This window comes from Chrysochloris asiatica, unplaced genomic scaffold (genome assembly GCF_000296735.1).
Source record: "Chrysochloris asiatica unplaced genomic scaffold, ChrAsi1.0 scaffold00009, whole genome shotgun sequence".
Classification (NCBI taxonomy): Eukaryota; Metazoa; Chordata; class Mammalia; order Afrosoricida; family Chrysochloridae; genus Chrysochloris; species Chrysochloris asiatica.
In genome coordinates this window covers 3,035,463-3,058,530 of record NW_006408527.1, presented here as the reverse complement: position 1 = coordinate 3,058,530, position 23,068 = coordinate 3,035,463, and the positions used below count along the sequence as shown (strand labels likewise).

General features: G+C 38.4%; 1 protein-coding gene across 1 annotated transcript in view; it reads left to right on the top strand.

Annotated features, from left to right (window-relative positions):
• Positions 1 to 1,406: 1,406 nt before the first annotated feature.
• Positions 1,407 to 23,068, top strand: part of CENPF (centromere protein F, 350/400kDa) — a 65,728-nt gene continuing 44,066 nt past the window's right edge. Inside the window, exons 1-8 of the mRNA XM_006834192.1 lie at positions 1,407 to 1,568; positions 4,782 to 4,978; positions 7,445 to 7,566; positions 7,809 to 7,900; positions 10,563 to 10,857; positions 11,983 to 12,185; positions 19,475 to 19,600; positions 20,453 to 20,581. Coding sequence (XP_006834255.1) covers positions 1,407 to 1,568; positions 4,782 to 4,978; positions 7,445 to 7,566; positions 7,809 to 7,900; positions 10,563 to 10,857; positions 11,983 to 12,185; positions 19,475 to 19,600; positions 20,453 to 20,581 — 1,326 coding nt within the window. The remainder of the gene's footprint in view (positions 1,569 to 4,781; positions 4,979 to 7,444; positions 7,567 to 7,808; positions 7,901 to 10,562; positions 10,858 to 11,982; positions 12,186 to 19,474; positions 19,601 to 20,452; positions 20,582 to 23,068) is intronic.

Genomic DNA, 23,068 nt, shown 5'->3' with positions numbered 1-23,068 from the left:
TTCATTGTTGTTTTGATTTGCATCTCTCTAATGGCTAGTGATCGTGAACATTTCTTCATATGTTTGTTGGCTGCCCGGATCTCTTCCTTGCTGAAATGTCTGTTTATGTCCTGTGCACACTTTTTAATTGGGTTATTTGTCTTTTTCTTGTAGAGGTCCAACCACTTCTTTATAGCCGTAACTTGGGTAACTTGGACCTGGAAGTGGAAAAGCATTGAACTTATTAGTCCTTTTATTTTCCTTATGCTGTACTGTCACCTGTCTAAATTGCTCTTTTTGATTTAGGACTTGATTTAGTAAAACAAAAACAAAAATGAGTCCTCACCCTATTGACAAAGTAACTAGAAATTGAATGATTTTTCTTTCACTTAAGGTTAGTGAATAAGGAACACCTGCCATTTTGCTCATAGGTAATTTAAATTTCCTAAAATTTGACTGAGAGATAGGCACTTCACTATGTACTAAAGACTGAAAGATACAAATTAAAAAAATTTTTTTCATTGCTAATATAATAACTAGCGTGTATAGAGGGTTCAGGGGTCTGATGGTGTAATGGGTTACATGTTGGGTGTTAACCGCATGGTTGGTGGTTTGAATCCACCAGTTGCTGCAGGGGAGAAGATGAAACTTTCTGCTCTCATAGAGATTTACAGCCATGGGTCACTATACAGGGTCACTGTGAGTAGGAACTAACTAAACAGCACACGACAACAGTAAAAGGTTTGCCAGGTGATTTGTTGTTGTTTGTTGTCATTAGTGCTGTAGAGTTGGTTCTGACCCAAAGCAAAGCTGTATGGGGTTTCTGAGGAGTAGGTGGTGCGCCTGCATCATCAATCTTGTGGTTCTGACAGACTTTGCAGTCCAGCCCATAAACCCACAGCACTGTCCCAGGGCTCCTCACCAGGTGATACTACTCTAAAACTTTAATGTTTTACACACTTAATTCTTTCAGTAACCTTAGGAACTTTGATCATTATTTTATCCTCATTTTACTAATGAAAAAACAGGCATACAGCAGTCCAATAACTTGTACAAGGTCACACACGTCTTGTAAGTAATTGAGTTGGGAATTTGAATTCAGCACTCTATAGGAGTCTCTGGTCAAGATTTGTGTGGAGCCTGACTCTACTGCGTTTTGCAATGGTTCTAGCACTAATATAATGTTCTCTTTTTGTTCATTCATGCATTAAAAAATCTTAACTGCTGGGAGGAGACATTAAACAAGAAAAAACTGACAAGTAAGAACACCCAAAAGTGAAATGTTGAAACTGGAATCTTAGAGGAGGTCAGGTAGAATAGATAGTCTCTGTTAACTACATTTTCTTTTACTATTGTAGGACTGACAGGTTCGTTTTCTTTTCAGCTATTAATGTTTGAATAATTAAAAAAAACAAACAGCAGGCAGAATGAGCTGGGCTTTAGAAGAGTGGAAAGAAGGCCTCCCTACCAGAGCGCTTCAGAAAATTCAAGAGATTGAAGGACAGCTTGACAAACTAAAGAAAGAAAGGCAGCAAAGGCAGTTTCAGCTTGAGTCTCTGGAAGCTGCGTTGCAGAAGCAAAAACAGAAGGTAATGTCACAGAAACTGGTTATTAAAACAATTCATTCATCGTTTGGATTACGTAATTTTATTTTGATCTTTTAAATTTAGAAAGAAATGATGTTGCTGTCTTTAGGTAGTGAATGATGTAACTAATTTTCCCCTTTTCTTATTTAAAATAGAATTGCCACTCATTTTCTCCGATCTTTATCCTCATTTTAGCTTCCTAGCTAATATTTAGGGTTACTGCATTGCACTTTAACTTCCATTTGGGACTGAATTGGGAATTGCTTTGTATTCTGAATCAATGAGACCAGGCATCTCTGACTGTAAAGCTGAGGACAATATTAACAGCTTTTTGCATCTAAATGAATATCACTTTTGGAGAGTGGGCTTTCATCATGGAATTTCCACATCTCTTCTCTGTAGGACTGCTTCTGCATTAGCCAATGTTTGGGAGAATTTTCTAGTTCCTCAGGATAATTGTCATTAGCATCTGAACTTGGAAATTAATTGTTAAGGAAGATTTATAGCTTTTTGCTTTTGAGTAAAAAAATATTGTAAGATAACAGTTGGATCAGAAGACAGAAGTTGTGGGAAAATATGTTTAATATAAAATTGACCATTTTACGATTTTTAAGAGTACAGTTCACACTTTTAAGTGAAAGGGGGGGGCTTAAAAAAAAATGGAATTTTTCTATGGACTTTTTGAAGCCTTTTATTTCCAAAACTTTTTTCCTTACCCTAAAAAGAAACTTCTTCATGTTGTTGTTAGGTTCCCTCTAGTTGATTTTTAACTCATAGAGACCCTGTTTAGGATTTCTGAGGCTGTAAATCTTTATAGGAGCAGAAATTATCTTTTTTTTTTTTTTGGTCCGAAGAGTGGGCTAGTGGGTTTGAACTCCTAACCTCGTGCTTAGCAGTCCAGTGCTTGCCCTGCAGTGCCACCAGGGATCCTTAAACAGAAACCTAGTACCCATTAAGCTTCTCCTTGCCCCCTGGTAATTTTCGATTTTTTTTAAAGCGATGGTAGTCTCTTGCAGCACATAAAGGGAAGGTTATGTGCAACACTGACTGAAGACAGTGTCATACATAACTTTTTAAGTTTTTATTGTGAATCGAGTGATAGTTTACATGGCAAGAACATTGTTTTACACTCAGCCAGTCATATTTTGTTGTTTCACTGCAATGATTACAATCCCCTCCATGTTCCTTCAGTTAACAGTATTTGCCTATATTCCCTCTTTTATTTTTTATTGATGTACACAAAAACAACAGGAATATATAATTGTTCAACAGCCAAAGGGCACATTTTGCAAGCCAGCCTCCTGCCTGCCAGCACACAGCCTTTCTGTTTCTCTGAGTCTAGAGTCCTCAGGTGCGCTCTCTCTCCATGCCATCATCTCTGCCTCTGTCTCTGGTGTTGCTGCTTCTCTGGTTAGGATCACATGTTCTGCCCATGCTCTTCCCTTTTGATGGTACTAGGGTCCTCTGTTCCTGGAATGTAAGATTAACTACTCTCTTCTTTTTATTACACATCTATCTTTATGGTTGTGACTATCGTAATAAGTCATGATAACAATTATTATTGAATCAAAAGAATCTTATACCCATCTCCTTTCACCAGACCCATCTAGACAAGATGAAAACTATTCAATGAGGATTCTACTTTTCCTCCCTCGCTCAGAAACTAAACTCCCTCTTGAAAGCTTATAAGCCAGCCACTTTGTGCCTTTATAGCGCCCTGATTTTAGGTAGCCAATGTCTAAGTTACCTGTCCCTATAACTCTATGTACTGAAGGATAGGCTTAATACTTGATTTAAAGACTCCTTCCCTCTGGGTGGTATTTTGAGTAGCTACATCCATAAGAAAAGGCCAAGTTCATCAAATTGTAGCAATTTACACTTGCTTCCTATATCAAATTTCTTTGTCGTCCTCTAGTTGAGTTCTGATCATTTAGTCATCCAAGGTAGATCCAATGGGTACTAAATATCTGCAAGTTTGGGTGTGCTTTTGCGCCTCCCCCCATTTCGTGTCAGCTGGATGCTTCATTCTCAGCTCTAGTCCCCATTGGCTAGGTCAGTGTCTATGGGCTCTATTCCCAAGTCTCCCCAAACTTTGGGCCAACCAGCCCGTCCTCTTCTCTCTCTCATTTCAAGGTCAAAAGGAGTCTCTGGAACATGGTCGAATTTAGCCCATGTCTTCATTACTGCCTGTCCCCCACATCCACTCAGAAGTAGATCATTGTGGTCACCAGTGATCTTATAAGCCTAGTCATGTGTTCCCTTTGAGTTTCAGTCTTGGAAGGAGTTTCAGAGTGAGGGAGGGAAAGTAGAATCCTCACTGAATAGCTTTCATCTTGTCTAGATGGGTCTGGTGAAAGGCGATAGGGATAAGATTCTTTTGATTCATTAGTAATTGTTATCATGACTAATTATGGTGGTCACAACTGTAAAGGTAGAAGATGGGTAATAAAAAGGGAAGAGTGGTTTGTCCTGAAGGGACTTGATGGCTTGCCTTGATGGCTCCCTGGCAAACAGCTTGCTTGCTCTTATAATAGCCAAATCGTTTGCATTTTTTTTTTTTCCCTTGCTGGACTTTCTTTCAGGAAGTATCTTTATGTCTTTTCAAGTCTTTCTTTCAAGAAGTATGTGCATGTCCTTTCAAGTGGTAATGTGTCACCTCAGAAGGTTTTGGATGGGGCTCAGGATTCCACCTAAGATCCCATATGCTACAAAGGCTCAACAAGAAGCGTATTTCACTGGACAAATTCTAGAACCCCTTTTAGGTATTCCAATCAGTTTTGGGTAAAGACGGGTTTACAAGCTTTCTGTGATCATATTTCCTTATATTCCTTTCTAACGCACTTAAATGTCTATTTTACAATACTAGGCAAGGGAAGCCAATATCCACACAACAGTCTTAACATTATTTCCCCTCTTTTACCCATTCAGACTATGTCTTGATCTGTAATCTCAGAGCCCTGTTTTTCCAAGGTTGTGTATACATCATTATTTACCTCTGTTCCATTTAGCACATGCATATCTACCTTGTCGTACATAATTTTGGAGAACTTTTCTCCCTATAGACTTCAAAGTGTGGCTATCTAAATCGTGAACACATGCAATAATCTAGCACTGACAGCTAGATTATTACAGTCATATCTGAGAAAATGAAACTCATAAATATTTGGTAAGTTGATGAAATCAGTGATGCATTTCCTTCTGAATGATTCCTGTTAGGTTGAAAATGAAAAAACAGAGGGCACAAACCTGAAAAGGGAGAACCAAAGCTTAATGGAAATGTGTGAGAATCTGGAGAAGATTAAGCAAAAGATTTCTCATGAGCTTCAAGTGAAGGAGGCACAAGTGAATTTCCAGGAAGGACAACTGAATTCTAGCAAAACACAAATGGAAAAACTGGAACAGGAACTTAAAAGGTAATTTAAGAAAATAAGATATATACAAGGGGCTTCAAAAAGTCCTTGGAAAAATTCTGTCACCTCTTAATTGCATGCATTTTTCCAAAACCTTTTCAAGTCCCTTTAGGTGTATTTGGTGGTGTATATGTATTTATCATCTGATGTAGTTGTCTTTTCCTGTACTGAAATAATTATTATGCATTGCAATATTGTTTCCTGGTAGAAGAAATAATGTGAGAAAATAATTCTTTACCTCATATACTTCAATCCTGTTATTGCTTGGCTCACTGTTATGTAAATTCATACAATGGATGCTCGTGTATTTAATAGTTCACTTAAAAACATAAACAAGCGGTTGCCATCAGGTTGATTTTGATTCATGGTGACCCCATGTATGTCAGAATAGAACTGTCCTCCACTGGGCTTTCAGTGGCACCAGGTGAGTAGGGAACATTGTAGTGGTGAGAGAGAGATGAGACTAGATAACTTAAGGAGAGATCTGCTTATGCGTGACTGTGAGCTCACCTCAGGGAGTCTGGAATCTTATCATGAACAGCAGGTAGATGTTGAAAGGTTTAAGCATCGGAATACCCAGATGACATGTGGGTTTTTGAAAGCTCCCTGTGATTGTAGCGTGGCGTTTGGTTGAGAGGGGAACAAGACTGGAGGCAGAGTAACCATTTAAGAGAGATCTAGGAGATAGACCACAAGTCCTGAACTTAGATGGTGGTTGTGGAATGAAAAGAAATCGATGAAAAGGTATTTAGGAGGTAACATCAATAGGTTTTAGTGATTGGTGAGATGTGGGGTGATTCCTAGGAGTCAAGCTTTAAGAGCTGGGTAGAGTTGCTGTTTGCTGAGAAAATGCACAGAGTGGGGAGGGATACGATGGGGTCATGTTCAGGTATAGGATGTGAGGTCCCAGATAGATGCTAAATAGTAAGTGATTGGTAAATAGAAAGATATGTGTACCTGAAGTTTGGGTGAGAAACATTTGGGAGGTCTCAGCAGATAAGGAAGCCAGGAGAATGATTTAGATTATCTAGAAAAAGTGTAGAGAGTAGGAAGATCTTGTGTAGAACCTTGAGAGATACTATCATATAAAAAAGAGTCAGAGATAGGGTCCTAAAGAGAAAACTGAGGAAAAGCCAGGAAGGTGGGATGACTTATCAGGAAAGTATGGTATTCCTGAAGTCAAGAGGAAGGTTCAAGAAGGAAGAAGTAATCATCTCAAAATTATGCAGAGGAATCAAGCAAAGTAAGACTGCTGGGTTAGCAACAAAGGATATTGAAGATCTTGGGGAGCTGTTTGAGTGTAAAGGAGTGGACTTAGTGGCCAAGGAGGGGTAGGAGGTGAGGAAGTAATGTCAACTTTTCAGAGCTTGGCTATAAGAGGGAATATGGTATGTCACTGGGCAGGTATGGTGAGACAGATGCTTCTGTTAGAAATGAGAGAACTTTGAAGATATTATATATCTTGAGTATACGAACTAGTATTGATAGAGAAGGTAGTGAAAAACAGAAAATAGAATAAGACACGGTTCCTGAGGAGAAAGAAAGCAGAAGATAATGGGCTTCCAACACAGGGGATTAATTTTGGATAAACTTTAGAGGAGAATATTTTATATGTGTAAAAGATGGAGGAAAAGAGGAGTGCAATTTTATTCAGAATTGCAAACATGAAAGTTAAACATGGCTTACACTGATGGCTTGTGGTCTCTTAAAGTGGAAAAGCTGGTGGGGAGAACTAGGGATGCAGGGGAGTTGAGACCCTCATGGCCTTCCCAGACTTTGGACCTCAGTGAAACAAGGGAGAGTTGAGACATTATCTTCACTCCTTGCTCAGAGTAATGTGCCCATGACAGAGAGATTGGTGCTTGCCATTAGGGTGTTCATTGCATTTCTCATGTTCAAATTGCACACTAGATGTTTGGAAGTGTTGAGCCCTTTGCCAGCATGGGTGGCATGATTCTGAGAAGTGTTTAAAACTTACTTGAATGGTAGGGATGTTTTCTGCACACATATGCAATATGTAATCAATCTCCCTTTCCCTTTCCTTTATAACTGTAGCCATATCTTCTCTAGGGGTATTACAGCAACTTATTTTTATGTTTGTGTTTTAAAACGTTGTTCTAAAATATCATATAATGGTATGTCAGTAAAGTCTACGCTGTGGTCATGACTTCATCTATAAATAAGTCATTTCATCCATCCTCATGACTTGAGACCCCCTGCTCAGCGCCTTTACAACAATGTAATTATTGGTTTACATTCTGTTTATTCAATTGTACTGAGTTCCTTTGACAGGGAGCTGTGTTTATATTCACACATTAGTTCTTCATAGATATCTTTTGGGTATAAGAAGTTGTAGGAAGTTTTAGAAGAATGGGTTTCTTTATAAGTTGATTATGGAATCTATGGCTTTGGTATACTGCATCCTTTGTTCAAACTGATTTGGTATCCTCTTTGGTTTTTTTCTAACAGGTGTAAATCTGAGCTTGAAAGAAGCCGACAGTCTGCGCCGCCTGCAGATGTCCCTTTGAATCCAGGCAGCACCCCCCAGAACATTTTCCCAACTCCACTCACACCAAGTCAGTATTATGGTGGTAAGTATTTTATTCCTTGGTGTAAATAGCTCTTCTGTTGAGAGATTTTAGTTCAGTCAAAAAATTAATTCAATGTTGACTCAAATTTTTAATTCTTATAAATTTTTTAATGCAACCACTTGCTGATTTATTGAACTACATTGAGCCACAGAATTAGATTATTCTCTGTAAAGACTATTGGCCTGTGAATTCTTCCATCAGTTCAGTGATTGAAAATTAAACTGCATTTCATTGTGTTTTAGGTTCCAAGTATGAAGACTTAAAAGAAAAATATAATAAAGAAGTGGAAGAACGAAAAAGACTAGAAGCAGAGGTTAAAGTCTTGCAGGCTAAAGTAAGTTAACTATGGGTCTTATGATTGACTTTGCAATTATAGAAGTATTCTGACAGGGATGAGAACTAGATTAGGTGAAATCTACTTTACATAGAGCAGACACATTTTCTTATACTGATAAAATTAAGATCTTTCCTCATTGGTTGTGATTATTATTTTTTACATAAAGCTTTTATTGTGAAGTGAGTGATAGTTTACATGGCAGAACATCAGTTTTTCACTCAACCAATTGTACTTTGTTTGACTGCATTGCTTACAGGCCCCTCCATGCGCCATCGGTTGTGATTATTTTTTATAGTTTTAATTTAAAGATTTGTTATTGTAAGTACCTTTGAGTCGATTCTGCCTCATAGCAACCCTGATAGTGTTTCCGAGGAGTAGCTGGTGAGTTTGAACTGCTGGGCTTGCGATTCACATGTATGATGTCCATTGCATAATCCCACAATGCCACTCCAGGACTCCAGTTTTAAATATAGGAGTAAGTAAAATTGAGTACGGAAGTTAGTACAAATATTAAGTATTCATGGGAATACAGAATTAATAGCCATGTTAGTATTTTCCCAGCAACATTCATGCTCCTCACTGGCTAGTTTAGTCACTTAGAAGCAATTGTTTTATTTGCTGTACTTCTGGTTGGATGTGATTCCTACCAGAAACTGGGGTTTGAGGGTCGTTAACCTTACCTGAAATAAGTTGTTTGTAAGTTATCAAGATCATTCTTCAATCCTTTGAAATTAGCTGCTAATAAGAGTATTAACTCAATTTTTTTGATATCAGTAGAGAAGCAGAGAGGTGGATAAAGAGATTTACTTTATGTTAACAAAAGAAATAGAACACACATTTTCTAAAATCCCTACTTACAGTTCTGGTCCTGAACCTGAAAAGAGTTGATATATAGGAGTATAGAATTTTTGTCTGTTGTTTTCGTTTGTGATGCATTATAGGCTAAGCAAACCATTTTGGCATTTATTGACATTTCTGCTACATATGAAATTATAAGTTGTTGTTTTGTGCCTATGAGTCGGTTCTGACACATTGCGACCTGGGATAAGACTTTTGAAAAACAGCTGATGGGCTCAAACCACTGACTTCTGGTTAGCAGTTCAGTGCTTATCCTACAGCACCACACCAGGACTCTGAAACGATAAGTACATACTGAAAATGTCAAGAATTTAAGAATCAATACTTAAAACTGTATCAATTTGTTAGAATTTTAACAACTTAAATTCTTTTTAGGACTTTACCACCCTCATTTGGAAATCACTACAATTCTGATATTTAGCAAAATCATTGCTTAGCAAATCAAATAAATAATTCTCTGATGTGTCATAGAAATACCATGTGCTTTGTCATCCAGTTCAGTCATATGAACGAGTTCTTCCCCTGATGTTACTTCCCAAAGTTATTTTATGGAGGAATGTGAGACTCCCTAAACATTAAACCTCTCATTATGGCAAGAAAATCTCTCACTATAAGAAATGTACAAGCACAACTCAGGCAATTCAAAGTAGCAGATTATTCATAAATATTATAAAACTCCCTCTATAACATTTTCCTTTTTTTTTTGGAGAGTACTATGGTGAAAAGGAGCTCTGGTTGTATAGTGGATTATACATTGGGCAACTAACCAAAAGGTCAACTTTTTGAGTGTACCACCTACTCTGCAGGAGAAAGGAGAGGCTTTCTGATCCCATGAAGATTTACGGCCTTGGAAACCCTGTATGGGGTCACTATGAGTCAGAAGTGACTCGATGGCACAGAATCACCACCACTGTGGTAGAAAGTCAAATTCTAGAAAGTGTTCTTTAGGCCTATATTTTATTTTTATTCTCTGCAATGCTATAGGGCTATACAACCTATGAAAGCCAGTGTTGGGTTCAAAATGGCAGTGAATACTCATGTTTCAGGAGTACGTGAGGGATGTAGAATAAGTGCTGAGACTTGGTGCATTTAAACTGGTCTGAGCCTCATACAGTACTGGCTTTAAATGCCACAGAAAGCTGACTCTTAAGTAATTTTGTCACTGGATCATGGGGCTTTGATGGTTCCCTTAACTTGAAGAATGCTTATTGTTATATATACATTCTGGTGTGGTGGCGCTGGACTGTGAACCATAAGCTAGCAGTTCAAACCCTTGTAAACCCTATACAGGATCTCTATGAGTTGGAAGGATCTCAGTGGCACTTAACAACAATAATACGGTTTTTCAAATAAATGTTTGTTTTTTAATTGGGTGGAAAAAAAATTCAGCAATATAATTTTTGCATGTATATTTCTGTTGATTACATTCTATATGTGTGCAGTTGTTAGTTAGCACTAAGGTTTTCTGAATTATTCTTTCAGCATTAACAAACTCTCCACCCCTTAAGCAAGTAACTCTGTCTTCCACCTTTCTACCACTATAAACTTTCATTTTTATATAGTTGCCTGTTTCATAGAAATGAGATAAAAAAAGTATTTGTCTTTTTATGACTGACTTTATTATTATTCAGCATGCTTTCAAAGTTCATCCATATTATGGTATGGAATGTTACATCTTTCTTGGTGCAGAGTGGAAGTATTAATAACACCTTGTCATTATGGCTTGAAGTTCTATCTGGAAATAAACAGCTTTGAATACTGAGGTTTCTAAAGGGCTCTAAAGAGTTTATGTTTTTTGCAGAAAGCAAGCCCTGCTATTTCCCAAAGCACCATGAATCACCGAGAGATTGCTCGACATCAAGCTTCCTCGTCAGTGTTCTCATGGCAACACGAGAAGACGCCAAGTCGCCGTCTTTCATCTAGTACTCGGAAAACTCCGATTAGGAGAGATTTCTCTGCATCTCACTGTGTTGGGAAACAAGAGGTGACTCCAAGTAGACCGACTGTACAAGTAGGGCAAAAAGACACAAATTGCAGCTTCTGTGATAATTCTAGCAATTTTCAACTTTTGGATCAACTAAAATCCCAGAATCAAGGTAACTTTGTGAGCTAAATTAATTTAAGGTAAAATTTTCCTGATTTAATTTCACAGGTGATTCTATGTTAGTTCCAGAAAGCACTGATGTGGTTTGTTGTGCACATCAGTTGTCAACTTCCCAGATGGGTGCTGAGAAATAACTGTGTATTAGGTAAAGGGTAGAAGATACCACACTTTTGGGGTGTACCTTTATTTGTACTAACAAACGTTGGTGCTCTGAAGCCTTCACAAATAGGATGAATGGATGAGTAGGACGAGTTAAGAGTGGATGCAGTTAGCATTCCTCCTACTTCTCAAATGGCTGCTTTTGCAGCCCTTGGGTTCTGACCAGCTTTGGCCAGAGGTGTGGCACATGTCTACAGAACAGCTTTGCTTTGCCTTGCCAGCTTGTCCATATGGGATTAAACCTGTAACCTTGGCTGCTGCGCACCATGCTGCAGTCAACAGCCAAGGGTACCAGGTGGTGGTTTGGAATCTGTTCTGTAGAATATGATCATTTCCAGTGCGATGATATATGGAAATCACCATCGGTGTTCAGTGGTGAGAGTTGTCACACTGCCAGTGCTATTGGAGCCAATATAGTGTGTATGAGTAGAGGGGTGATGAAAAAAATCATTGTTAATTTTGGCAGTATAGGAGGTTCACACTGTCTTGATCTTTAGTGGAGGTGAAGCTGCTCGAGAATATAGGACGGTGAGTCTTTTCACTGTTTAGCACCAATTTGCATTCATATGGGCACAAAACAAATGTTAGTCTGCCAGTATATAAAACCAAGTGGTAATTTTAATGAAGGGTGTTACGTATGATGCGCTTTTTGCAGTCGGAATAAAACACTGCGATTTTAGAAAAGCATTTCACCTCCACCCACCCCACCAAGTTTCTCTTAAAAAGTCAGAATATCTGCTGTCTGATTTCAAGAGCGTATTTCAATGCAACTGACAATAGAGAGACTAAACATTGAGATTAAAAACCAATTAAAATAGCTTTGTGTTGAATGCAAATCATATTTTCTGCCAAAGATTTCAGAACAAGGTGAAGTGGATGATAAATTCTGAATTCAGTTGTAAAACTTCTGCAGAAAATGCATACTGATTGAAGTGTTATTTTTTGTTTGTGATTTTAGAACTAAGAAACCAAATAAGTGAATTGGAAGTACGTCTGCAAGGACAAGAAAAAGAAATGAATAGTCAAGTGAATAAATTTCAAGAACTCCAACTCCAACTGGAGATGGCAAAAGTGGAATTAACAGAGAAAGAGAAAGTTATGAACAAAAATAGTGATGAACTAGTGAGAACAGCGGCACAATATGACCAGGCATCTACTAAGGTACTTACTTGGCTTTTCCTGCATTCTTGAAAATTTCCCATTGTATCATACAGGTATTTGGAAAGACTACCTGACACTTAAATGCGTGAAATAAATATTAGAAGTGGTCTTCATAAAAGCATGCTAGACATTGTTGATGTAACTGGACTAGTAAGATGTTGCAGGGTTGAGCTGGTCTGGGGTTAACTCCTGGCTATGCGTTTGCCCCACTGAGTGATTCTGGGCAAGTCACGGAAGATAATGCATATGCAGCACCTAAGGAGCCTTGGTGGCACAACGGTTAAGTACTAGAAAGGTATTCAAAAGGTTGGCAGCTTGTAACTACTCAGTGACCCTGAGAAAGACCTGTCAGTCTGCTCCCATAAAGGTCACAACCAAGGAAATCTTATTGGGATTCGGGGAGAGGGGCACTCTATTTTGTCACATCCCGTCACTATGAGTGGGAATCGATTTGACAGCGTCCAACAACCATATATACAGCACCTGGCACAGTGCCTGACACTGTGGATAGGTACTTACATATTAAAGTAATAGAACGTTATAAGAAATTTTGGACATTTGGTAAGATTTAGGTAGCTCTAGACTGATAAGCCCTGTTGTGGGGCTGTAACAAGGTTGGCAGAACAAACCTGTCAGCTGCTCTCAGAAACCCCTATACAAGGTCTCTGTGAGTTGAAAGCAACTCAACAGCACACAACAGTCTTAGAATCAAGTATATGTGACTACATTCCTGCATTTTAAGGCTCCAATTAAGACTGAGCTCCTTTGTCTATTTGAGAGGCCCTGAGGGACTTATTTCTAAAATATATAGGAAGCTACAACACCTTTACAAGAAAAAGACAAATAATCCAATTAAAAAATGGGCACAGGACATAAACACACTTCAACAGGGAGGACAGCCAGCAAACATATGAAGAAATGTTCATGGTCACTAGCCATTGCTGTTTATGTGCCGTGGAGTCGGTTCCGACTCATAGCGACCCTGTATAGGGTTTCCGAGGCTGTAAATCTTTAACGGAGCAGAAAGCCTCATCTTTCTCCCGCGTAACAGCTAGTAGTTTCCAACTGCTGACCGTGAAATTAGCAGCCTGATACGTAACCACTACTGCAAACCACAAGGTCAGCAGTTTGAAACTTCCAGCTCTTCCGCGGGAGAAAGAATAGGTTTTGTGCTCCCGTAAAGATTTACAGCCTCAGAAACCATATACAGGGTCACTATGAGTTGGAACCGACTCCAAAGCACATCACCACCACCACCAACCTACCACCTGCCTCTTCAGTGTTTTCTTTCTTTTTTTTTTCATTCACTTATTCTGGTGACATTAAGTTCCTACTGTATGCCAGGCATTGTTCCAAGTCCTTATAGCTTCATTGTAATTGTGGGAAGTAGATTATGACAAATATAAATAACATGTAGTATGATATATGGTGATAAGTGCTATGGAAGACATGAATTATTTTCTAGGACCAATCAAAATTTTGGTGTTTTTTGAACATAATCTCTAGACTCCAATGCTTTGCTCACACTTGAGCTTTTATTATCGTATTGAGTTTATAGTCAATTATATTCATTTTCAGTTTCATTTTTGTCATGTTTTACCTTCCTAAGTATAAGAATTTACATTTTATTAAAAGTTTTTATTGTGAATTGAGTGATAGTTTACATGGGAGAACATCGGGTTTTACACTCAACGTTTTATTGCAATGATTACAATCTCCTCCACGTATCATCAATTAGTCATCATGACAATTACTATTGAATTATAAGGATCTTAACCCCATCTCTTTTAACAGACCCATCTAGACAAGATGAAAACTATTCAGTGGGGATTCTATCTTCCCCACACTCTATGATACTGAACTCTGAGAATTTATATTACCTTTTATGTTTTACCTTGTTGGTTTAGGTATGACAAGGTTATTGATTCTTGTTCTACCTACATATTTGGTTAATTAAGTCTTTCCAGATTGTCAATTAAAGTTTTTGACTGGGATGGTGCTAGACCAGAGTCCTGGCTTTCTTTCTATTAGAAATTTCCCTCCAAGTTCCTGTTTCCTTTCGTTAGTTCCCTCTGAGCTCCTTTTTTCCAATAAGGTACAAGTTGTCCTAACTGAAAATTTAATCTACCTTTTTCCATCTTGACTTTAAGGTTAATAAGATTGTCCAGTATGTTCCTGAAATTAAGTTAAACTCAGTTTATGCTTGTTCCCTGTTCTGCCACTAGAGTTACCTGTCAGATAAAATGAAGCAAATTTTAAAAATTTACCATGGAGCATCGCTATTTCTAGTATGGTTCTTTTCTAAGCATTATTAACCATTGAGGGGTACAAGGCTTGAACTCTTACAGAAACAGTGTTGGGGCTTGCGCCTAAGCTGGAGTTTAACATCCACTTTCCACAAATGAGAAAGTTGGCCTCAGAGTACTGAGTGAGTTCCCAGGGGCATGTGGTAGGTATATCATTATTTATTTTAAAAAAAGACTTGAATTTTGAGTACAGTTTCAGAGTAATGGAGCATTCATGACATCTAGTGGTCAGCTGCTTTTACATGTTTTGCACACTGTTGACATTAGACTGCCACTGAAAAACACTTTAAGTAAATTGTAAGTACCTTCTCAGGGCCCTGTCTTTTAAAAAAAAAACATTGTTTCTAGGAGGAAAAAATTCTTGATTCTGAAGTAAAACATTAGTGGAATGTTTTGTAATTTGAAGGAATGCCAGCAGAGGGAGCCAAGAGTTCATGCATCTCCTCTGCTATGTGTAGCTTTTACCTGAGAATTGTTAACCATCAGTTTGAGACATTTAGGAAATCTTTTTTTTTTTTTACTTATTGTGAGTTGAGCAAAAGTTTAAGAGCAGCTTATCAGTTTTACATTCAGCAAATCAGAGACTTTTTTTCACCTTGATTGAGGTAATGTAACATCACTTATCCCACTTCCCTGTTTATTGTTTTCTCTTCCTCCTCCTTTCTTACTCTTCTGAATTCTGTCCTTGGGTAAATGCTACACTTCATTGGCGTTGTACCCCTCATATATCTAGCTAGCTGTTGCGCTTGGCTGAAAATTGAACCTTGGGGGTGAGTTCAGTTCAAACCAAGGGCCGTTGACTTGGGGGTTCTACCAATCTTTAGCAGACCCCTATGCCCCTTCTTTTTTTATGGTTGTGATTTTTGCTCCATATTTCTCCCACTCTTTCCTGGACCTTCTAATGTGATCCCTTTCAGAGCAGTTGGTAGTGGTAGCCAGATATCATCTAGTTATTCTGGTCTCAGGGTCGTTGAGACTGATGTTCACATGGTCTCCAAGCATCATTGTTCTTTACTCTGGATGGAGTGAGACCAATTGTTGTTATGTGCTGTGGAGTCTATTCCGACTCACAGCGACTCTGTACAAGGTTTCTGAGTTTATAAACCTTTACAGGAGCAGAAAGCCTCATCTTTCTCCTGAGGAACAGTTGGTAGTTTCAAACTGCTGACCCTGAGGTTAGCAGCCCGATTTGTAACCACTACACTACCAGAACTAGTTGCACCTTAAATGACTGCTCATGATTGGCACAGTGGCAGCAACAATGGACTGAACCTTAGCAACGATTGTGAGGATGGCATAGGACTGAGCAGTGCTTTTTTTCTGTTGTGCATAAGGTCATACGATGACTCGGAATAACTCGATTACACCTGACAACAACACTTACAAAAGTACAATGTAGAACATTTGTCTTTGTGGACCATGTTGTTCCAATCAACCATTGTGTCTTTGGGCAGTGATTTTTGTCTAAGTGCCAGAACAGTGTTTGGCATATGTTGTTAAGTGCTATCAAGTAGGTTCGGATTCATAGTAACCCTGCATAGGGTTTCCAAGGAGGTGATAGGTATGAACTTTGACATTGTAATTAGTCCAGGCTCTTAATACTTGCTTTCGAATTCTTATTTATTATTCTTATAGTCTCTGTAATATTCCTTCACATTCCAAACCCATTGCTATCAAGTTGGTTCTGACTCATATTGACCTTAATTTTTAAAAAAATAAAATCTAGGATAATGAGGAACAGGGCTGTTTTATGAATGTCTAGGAAAGTAGATTAATTTGAATCACTGATTCATTATTTTACTTTCTGAATTTGCTATTTTCACAGTTTTGACTTTTGTAAAACAATTTAGCCAATAATGACCAAATTTCATCTTAGAATTATAGCATCTCTAGTAGTTCTAAGGTAGCACTATGACATTGTAGGATAAGCACTGGACTTTTGTTTACAAGGTTTGTGGTTCGAGCCTGCCAGTACCTCCATGGGAGTAAAATGAGGCTTTCTGTTCCTGTAAAGATTTGTAACCTTGAAAAACCCCATACAGGGCCACTATGAGTTGAAACTGACTTGACTGCATGTAACAACAGAATAGTTCTAAATTAAACTAATGGATCTCTGCCAAACCCTCTATTCGTTGGAGATTAGCTAAATTGAGGCATATTTCTTTTGGACCAGTGCTTTTTTTTTTTTTTTTTAAGTTTTTGTGAATTGAGTGAAAGTTTACAGGGCAGATTAACAGTTTTACATTCAACAAATCTTACACCTTGTTTCATTATAATGATTATAATCCCCTCCATGTACCATCAGATAACAGAATATCTTTATTCACATTAATTTTTTTTTTTTTTTTTTAGCACTCAGGCGTATATAATAATTTACACCACCAAAGGGTGCATTCTGCAAGTCTGCCTCCTGGCCACCAGAGAGTCCCTCTCTTCCATGAATTTAGAGTCCTCAGCCGCTCTCTCTCTCCATGTCCCCATCTCTGCCTCCATCTCTGGTGTCGCTGCTTCTCTGGATGCGGTCCCGCATTCTGCTTGTGCTCTTCTTTCTTGATGGTCCTACTCACTATGGAATCATAAGACTCTTATCCCATCTGTTTTTACCAGACCTATCTAGACAGATGAAAACTATTCAGTGGGGACTCTTTCTTCCCTCCACACACTTAAACTCTCTTGAAATTTTGTAAGCCAGTCACTTCATGCTTTTATCGCCCCCTCACTTTAAGTAGCAAATGTCTAAGTTGCCCATACCTATGTACCCTGTGTACTTGATACTTGATGGGAAGATTTAGAGTTACTACCTCTATGACTATAGGTCATGTTCATCAAATTGCAGTAATGTACCCTCATTTCCTTTATCAAAATTTGTTTTCTTTTTTATCTTCCTCTAGTTGAGTTCTGATTATCAAGCCATCAAGGCTAGGTCAAATAGGTACTATCTGCAAGTTTGGATGCTCTTGTGTGTCTCCCCTCACTTCATTTCAGTTGCATGCTTCACTTTCAGCTCTAGCCCTCTGTGGCTGTGTCCTTGTCCATGGGCTCAGATGTTCCCAAGGTCTCACCACACTTTGGACCAACCAGCCCTTTCCTCTTCTCTCTGTCATCTCCAGGTCAACAGGAGTCTATGGAACATGGTTGAACTCAGCGCATTTCTTCATTGCTGCCTTTGCCCCTCTTCCACTCACCAGTAGACCAATGTGGTCATCAGCAAGCGCACTGTATGCCTACTCATGTGTTCCCTTTGAGTTTCAGTCTTAGAGGGGGATTGGACCAGTGCATTCTTAACCAATATAAAGTTTAATTACTCTTCTGCAGGATTTTAGAGTTGCTTTGTGGCAATTCAAGGATTCAAGCAACTTGAGGCAGATTTAGAGGAATGGGAGTCAGCACTTGAAGAATTCATGACCATTTTGTTCTAACCTAATTTCTAAAGTCAAAGGAGTTCACACTCACTTAAGAAATTAGTTTCAGGGATGTTGGTATGTGCCGTGCAGTCAGTTCCAACTCATAGCGACCTTGTACAGGGTTTCCGAGGCTGTAAATCTTTACAGGAGGAGAAAGCCTCATCTTTCTCCCGTGGAACAGCTGGTAGTTTCAAACTGCTGACCCTGAGGTTAACAGCCCGATGCATAACCACTACACTACCAGGAGCTCCTTTAGCTACTATACAGAAAGAATAAGAACAGCCAATACAAGAACATTGTTTGTATTGCTTATGTTGGTTTAAAGACCATTTCAGGTTTTCACTGAACTGTTATAAACTTCCAGACACTTGAACAAGGAGTCTTGGTTTGGTGCTGTGGGTTAATGTGCTTGGGTGCAAAGTTGCTTGGAATCACAAGGTTGGTGGTTCAAACTCATCAGCCAGTCCTCAGAAACTGTGTAAGGGTCACTATGGGTCGGAATCGACGCAATGACACTTAACAACAAAGTGAGAACATTGTGTTAGGAATCTTTTTTTTTTTTTTTTTTTTACAATAAACTTTTATTGGTAAGTAGGGAAAGTTCACATTAAAATGATAGTACAGTACAATAAATGCATAAGCCAGCAATTTTGGTGTTCATTATGACTATCAAGACGTGTTATAGATTATGTATCTACTGTACTATTCTATACCTACTATTATAGTCACCTTGTATATAGGAGACATGAGCTACATGTGTTGTTTGCAAGAAGCTGTTGCGTTTGTTACATCTGTTATAGCTCTCTCTTTTTTTAAAAGATTTATTATAAACACAAAAACAAGGAATATTTAATCATTCAAACAACCAAAGGGCACATTCTGCAAGCCTGCCTCCTGGCCACCAGCACACAGCCTTTCTCTTTCCATGAGTCTAGAATCCTCAGCGGCTCCATCTCTCCATGTCCTCATCTCTTGAGTCACTGCTTCTCTGGATAGGTTCCAACAAGAAATCGTTCTGATATTCAAAAATGACCACAAAATCCATTATGCTTGAAATAGACTTCCATTTAACGGTAGTGGGTATGCTGATATTTCCAGGTTGTAAAGTTAAATAGGCCAACTCCACTGCATTTAATCTCTTATTTTCATGCAACCAAAATCTTAGAATTGTTGTCCAGAAATGCTTATGAAGCATCATTTAAATGGACTAACACCCTACATCTTTGCTAATGTTTCCTCCTTAGTGTAAGTTTAATGTGGAGTCCTGGCGTGGCACTGTAGTATAATCACTGGATGACAACCACAAGATTGGTGGATCAAATCCACCAGGCACTTCTTGGAAACTGTATACAGGGTCATTGTATGTTGGAACGGTCTCGGCAGTGCGTAACAAAACAAACAAAATAATTTTAGTTGTCTTGATATTTAGCTGATGTTATTTCATAAACATGGGTCCAAGATTCTCAATATAATGACGGTAAGCTTGAGCCAGACCTTATGACTAATTTTTCTAAAACTCCAATACTTGCTACTTTCCTTGAATAATTTTTGTTTTGTATTAAACATATTTTGTTGTTAGTGTGCTGCATTGGAACAAAAATTGAAAAAATTGACTGAAGATTTGAGTTGTCAGCGACAAAATGCGGAAAGTGCCAGATATTCCCTGGAACAGAAAATGAAGGAAAGAGAAAAGGAGTTCCAACAGGTAAGGTTGTGGATCCATGAGACATTTGTCTTAGAAGATGCTTGCTAGCATTTCTTAGTTTGATCATTTGAGAAGAACTGGTTTCTTGTCATTTGTGATATTCCGTTAGAGGGGAATATGTTTTGTGAACATAAAAGTCACTTTATTTTCTGCCTTTCACATTTTTTGTTTTTGAAACTTTCTGTTGTGAATTGAGCACCTTTATAGAGCACCTTTCTGTGTTTAATTGAAGGAAGAAGTTCGAAGTCAGAATTTTCTTTTATGTATGTTTTCAGACTTGTATGAGATTTGATATTGAGAAGAAAAAGATCACGTTTCTTGTTTATAGAACTTTCCTGGTGAAGGAAATTATATTACATTTTTCAGCTGCTTGAAAGATTGGGTCTACAAATAGTGAGAAGAGTAGTTAATGTAGTAGGGAATGCAGTCGAAGGAGAACTTAGCGGAGAAGTCACACTTCCTTCCTTGGGAACTGCTGTCAGTGTTTTTCGTTTACTTGAGTTAGCATCTGAAAGTGTATCATCTAGATTGAGTCTTTGAATAAGAAGAGCACCTGGAGATGTTCATCTGGCGTCCTTCTATGGGTATTAAAGTTCATTGGTGGCATATAGTGTTCTATTACTAATTGAAGCCCATTGTAACTGGTATATGATGCTCTAAACCCTGATTTTGAGTGTGTTTACATTCTCAACTGAGTCCTGATGGTTTGCAGCTCAGCTCTTTGAGTTGTCAGTGACAAAATGGATGGTTGGCTGGACTCCCTATTATCTACTGCCCTTCAGTCTAGTAACCTGGAATCTCCATTTTTACCCATGGTCAGTTTAATGTGTATATATTTTTTTGCTTTTTTAGGAGCTATGTTGTCAACAGCGGTCTTTTCAAACACTGGATCAAGAGTGCACACAGATGAAAGCCAAGCTCACTCAGGAGCTGCAACAAGCCAAGAATGCTCACAATATGCTTCAGGCTGAACTGGATAAAGTATGGTGCCACTTTCTCTCTCTTTCCTCAGTTATCTTTTAGTTTTACTCATTACTTCTATACCGTACCTGACAGATAGTACTTTTAAAGAATGTTCTAGCTGCTCTTTCCTTATTACCCAAGGTGGAGTGCATACTGTAGCTTTGGGAGGACTCAGTTTTGTTGTCTCCAGAAAGAGTGGAGTGGGTTAGGATTTTCAGTTCTGCCAGTCTGTGGATGTCTCTCTACGCTGGTGATTCTTGTGACCAGGTGGGAGTAATTTATGCCCCAAAATATCGAACAGTTCAATTAGTTTACTCTTTAACACTCACTCCAAAGTGATTTCATGACCCAGTTTTATGACTTTTTGGTCATGGTGACTCTGGTGACTCAGCCTAGATGTCTGTTTTCAACTTGAGACTGGTGGATTTTTTATGTGGAATATGACTGTTTTCACCATCGTGACCACCATCATCTTTCACCTGCATTATTGTTAGGACCTCCTCATTAATCTCCCTGCTTCTTCCCTGGTCTCCTTACAATCTCCAGTCAACCCAGCAACCGATACACCTTGTAAAATATGTCACATCAAGCCACTCAAATCTGTATCATCACATCCTGTCTCCCTTAGTAAAAGCAAGATCCTTTCAAAGGTCTACAGGTGCTAGGTCCCGGTCCATCTCCTACTCTTCTCTCAGCCACTTTTGTAACCACATGACCTTGCTGTTCATTGAACATACAAACACATGCTGTCTCCTCACTCTTGCTGCTCCCTTTTCCTGGAATAGCCTTTCTTCAGAGCCTCATAGTTTACTCAGTCACTAATTTGAGCTTTCTGGTCAAATGTCACTTTATTGGTAATGTCCTCCCTTGTCACTGCATGCATCCCTGCAACCAAGTATTTTGTTCTCTTTATATCCTGCTTCAAGGAATCCTTGTTTGGTGCTCTAGGATGAGCACTTGACCACTTACCGCAAGGTTGGCAGTTTAAACCCATCAGCAGCTCCTATACAGGGTTGCTATTAGTCGGAACTGGCTCAATGATACTTAACAACAACATACCCTGCTTTATTATTTTATTTCCATTGTGCTTATCATACGACGTGTAGCTGTTTCTTTTGTATTGTTTCCTTCCATTGCTTCGATTTTTAAGTTCCTTAATAACAGAATTGTTAAGTTCACTGCTGTATCTATCCTACCTAGAGCTGTATGATGGCAGAACGTAAGAGTAGTTAATTTTCTTTTTGACTCGTTTTGTCAGAGGGAGCAGCGTAATTTAGAGTTTACTTTGAGTATGTCAGGTATTGATCTTTTTTCAGAGTTACATTTATTTTCTAAAATTAAGACTGTACCATTTATGTAGAGCCTCTTAGCACATTCTGTATTAATGTTATCAGAGATGGGAACAGGGAGCTGAGGATGGGAATAGCTAACATTTATTGACACCTGTTGTATTTTAGAAACTATGTGAAGTGCTTATAGATGTATTGTCTAGTCATTTGTGCAAATTTAACCAAAAAAACAATATTATTCCTATTGGACTTCTCAGAATAAATTGTTATGAATAGCTTTTAACTAAAAAAGGATATTCTATTGATATTGCTGAGCCTTGGTTTTAATGGATCTTTTGTAGCTTAATTATTCCCTACGTGATGGGTGTTTAGGTTCCCAACATTTTCTTGCTCACCACCACACTGTTTGTTATACCATTGGGAAGATGTATACTGGTATTTCTTGTAAGACTGATTTCGAGGCATGAAATTGGTAGTTTTGAGGGCTCGTGTGCAGCTGATAGATAGTGCCAAATCCCCTCCAAGAAATTTGTAGCAGTTTATTCTTCCACCAGCTGTAAGAGGAGGAACTTTCACTTTTATCCTTGCTAATAGATAGTCCTGGCTGTTCAGGCTGCCAACTCAGGAATGAAAATGGCATCAGAAATGACATTGAGGTCATTTCTTTCAAAAGTTGATTCAGTATTAAGTTCTTATGTTTCTATCATTTAATTTGTTTGCTGTTTTGTAAATTGTAGGTATGCTTTATATTGTAAATGTGATCTTTTATGTATACAATGGAGCCTGTGAGAGCGGGAACTCAAGTGAACTGTGTTGTTTTCCTGAGTCTTGCAAGTTTTCCAACTTTGACAAGGTGCAGTTTTATTATTTTTTGGTTGTTCATTTTAGAGGAAAATAGTTTTTCTTTGACAGATGTCAACCTTAATAGGTTCCAGCTTTCACAGGTTTTACTGTATTGCAAATATGTTCTCTAGTCTGTTTCTTGCCTTAACTCTTTTTTTTGTTTGTTTGTTTATTATTGGTTGTTTTCCTTTTGCCAGATACATACTTTCGTCTTTTGGTTTCCTCCCAAAACTCAGCTTCTTTCCTCTTTGCTATGCCTGTCCCTAAATAATGTCACAGACTGACAGTGTAGTATTTTAAGGTAGTTACAGTGCTGTATTTAGCTGTGATAGATATTGTGTCTCACCAGGAAAGATGTTGTAAATTATAGTCA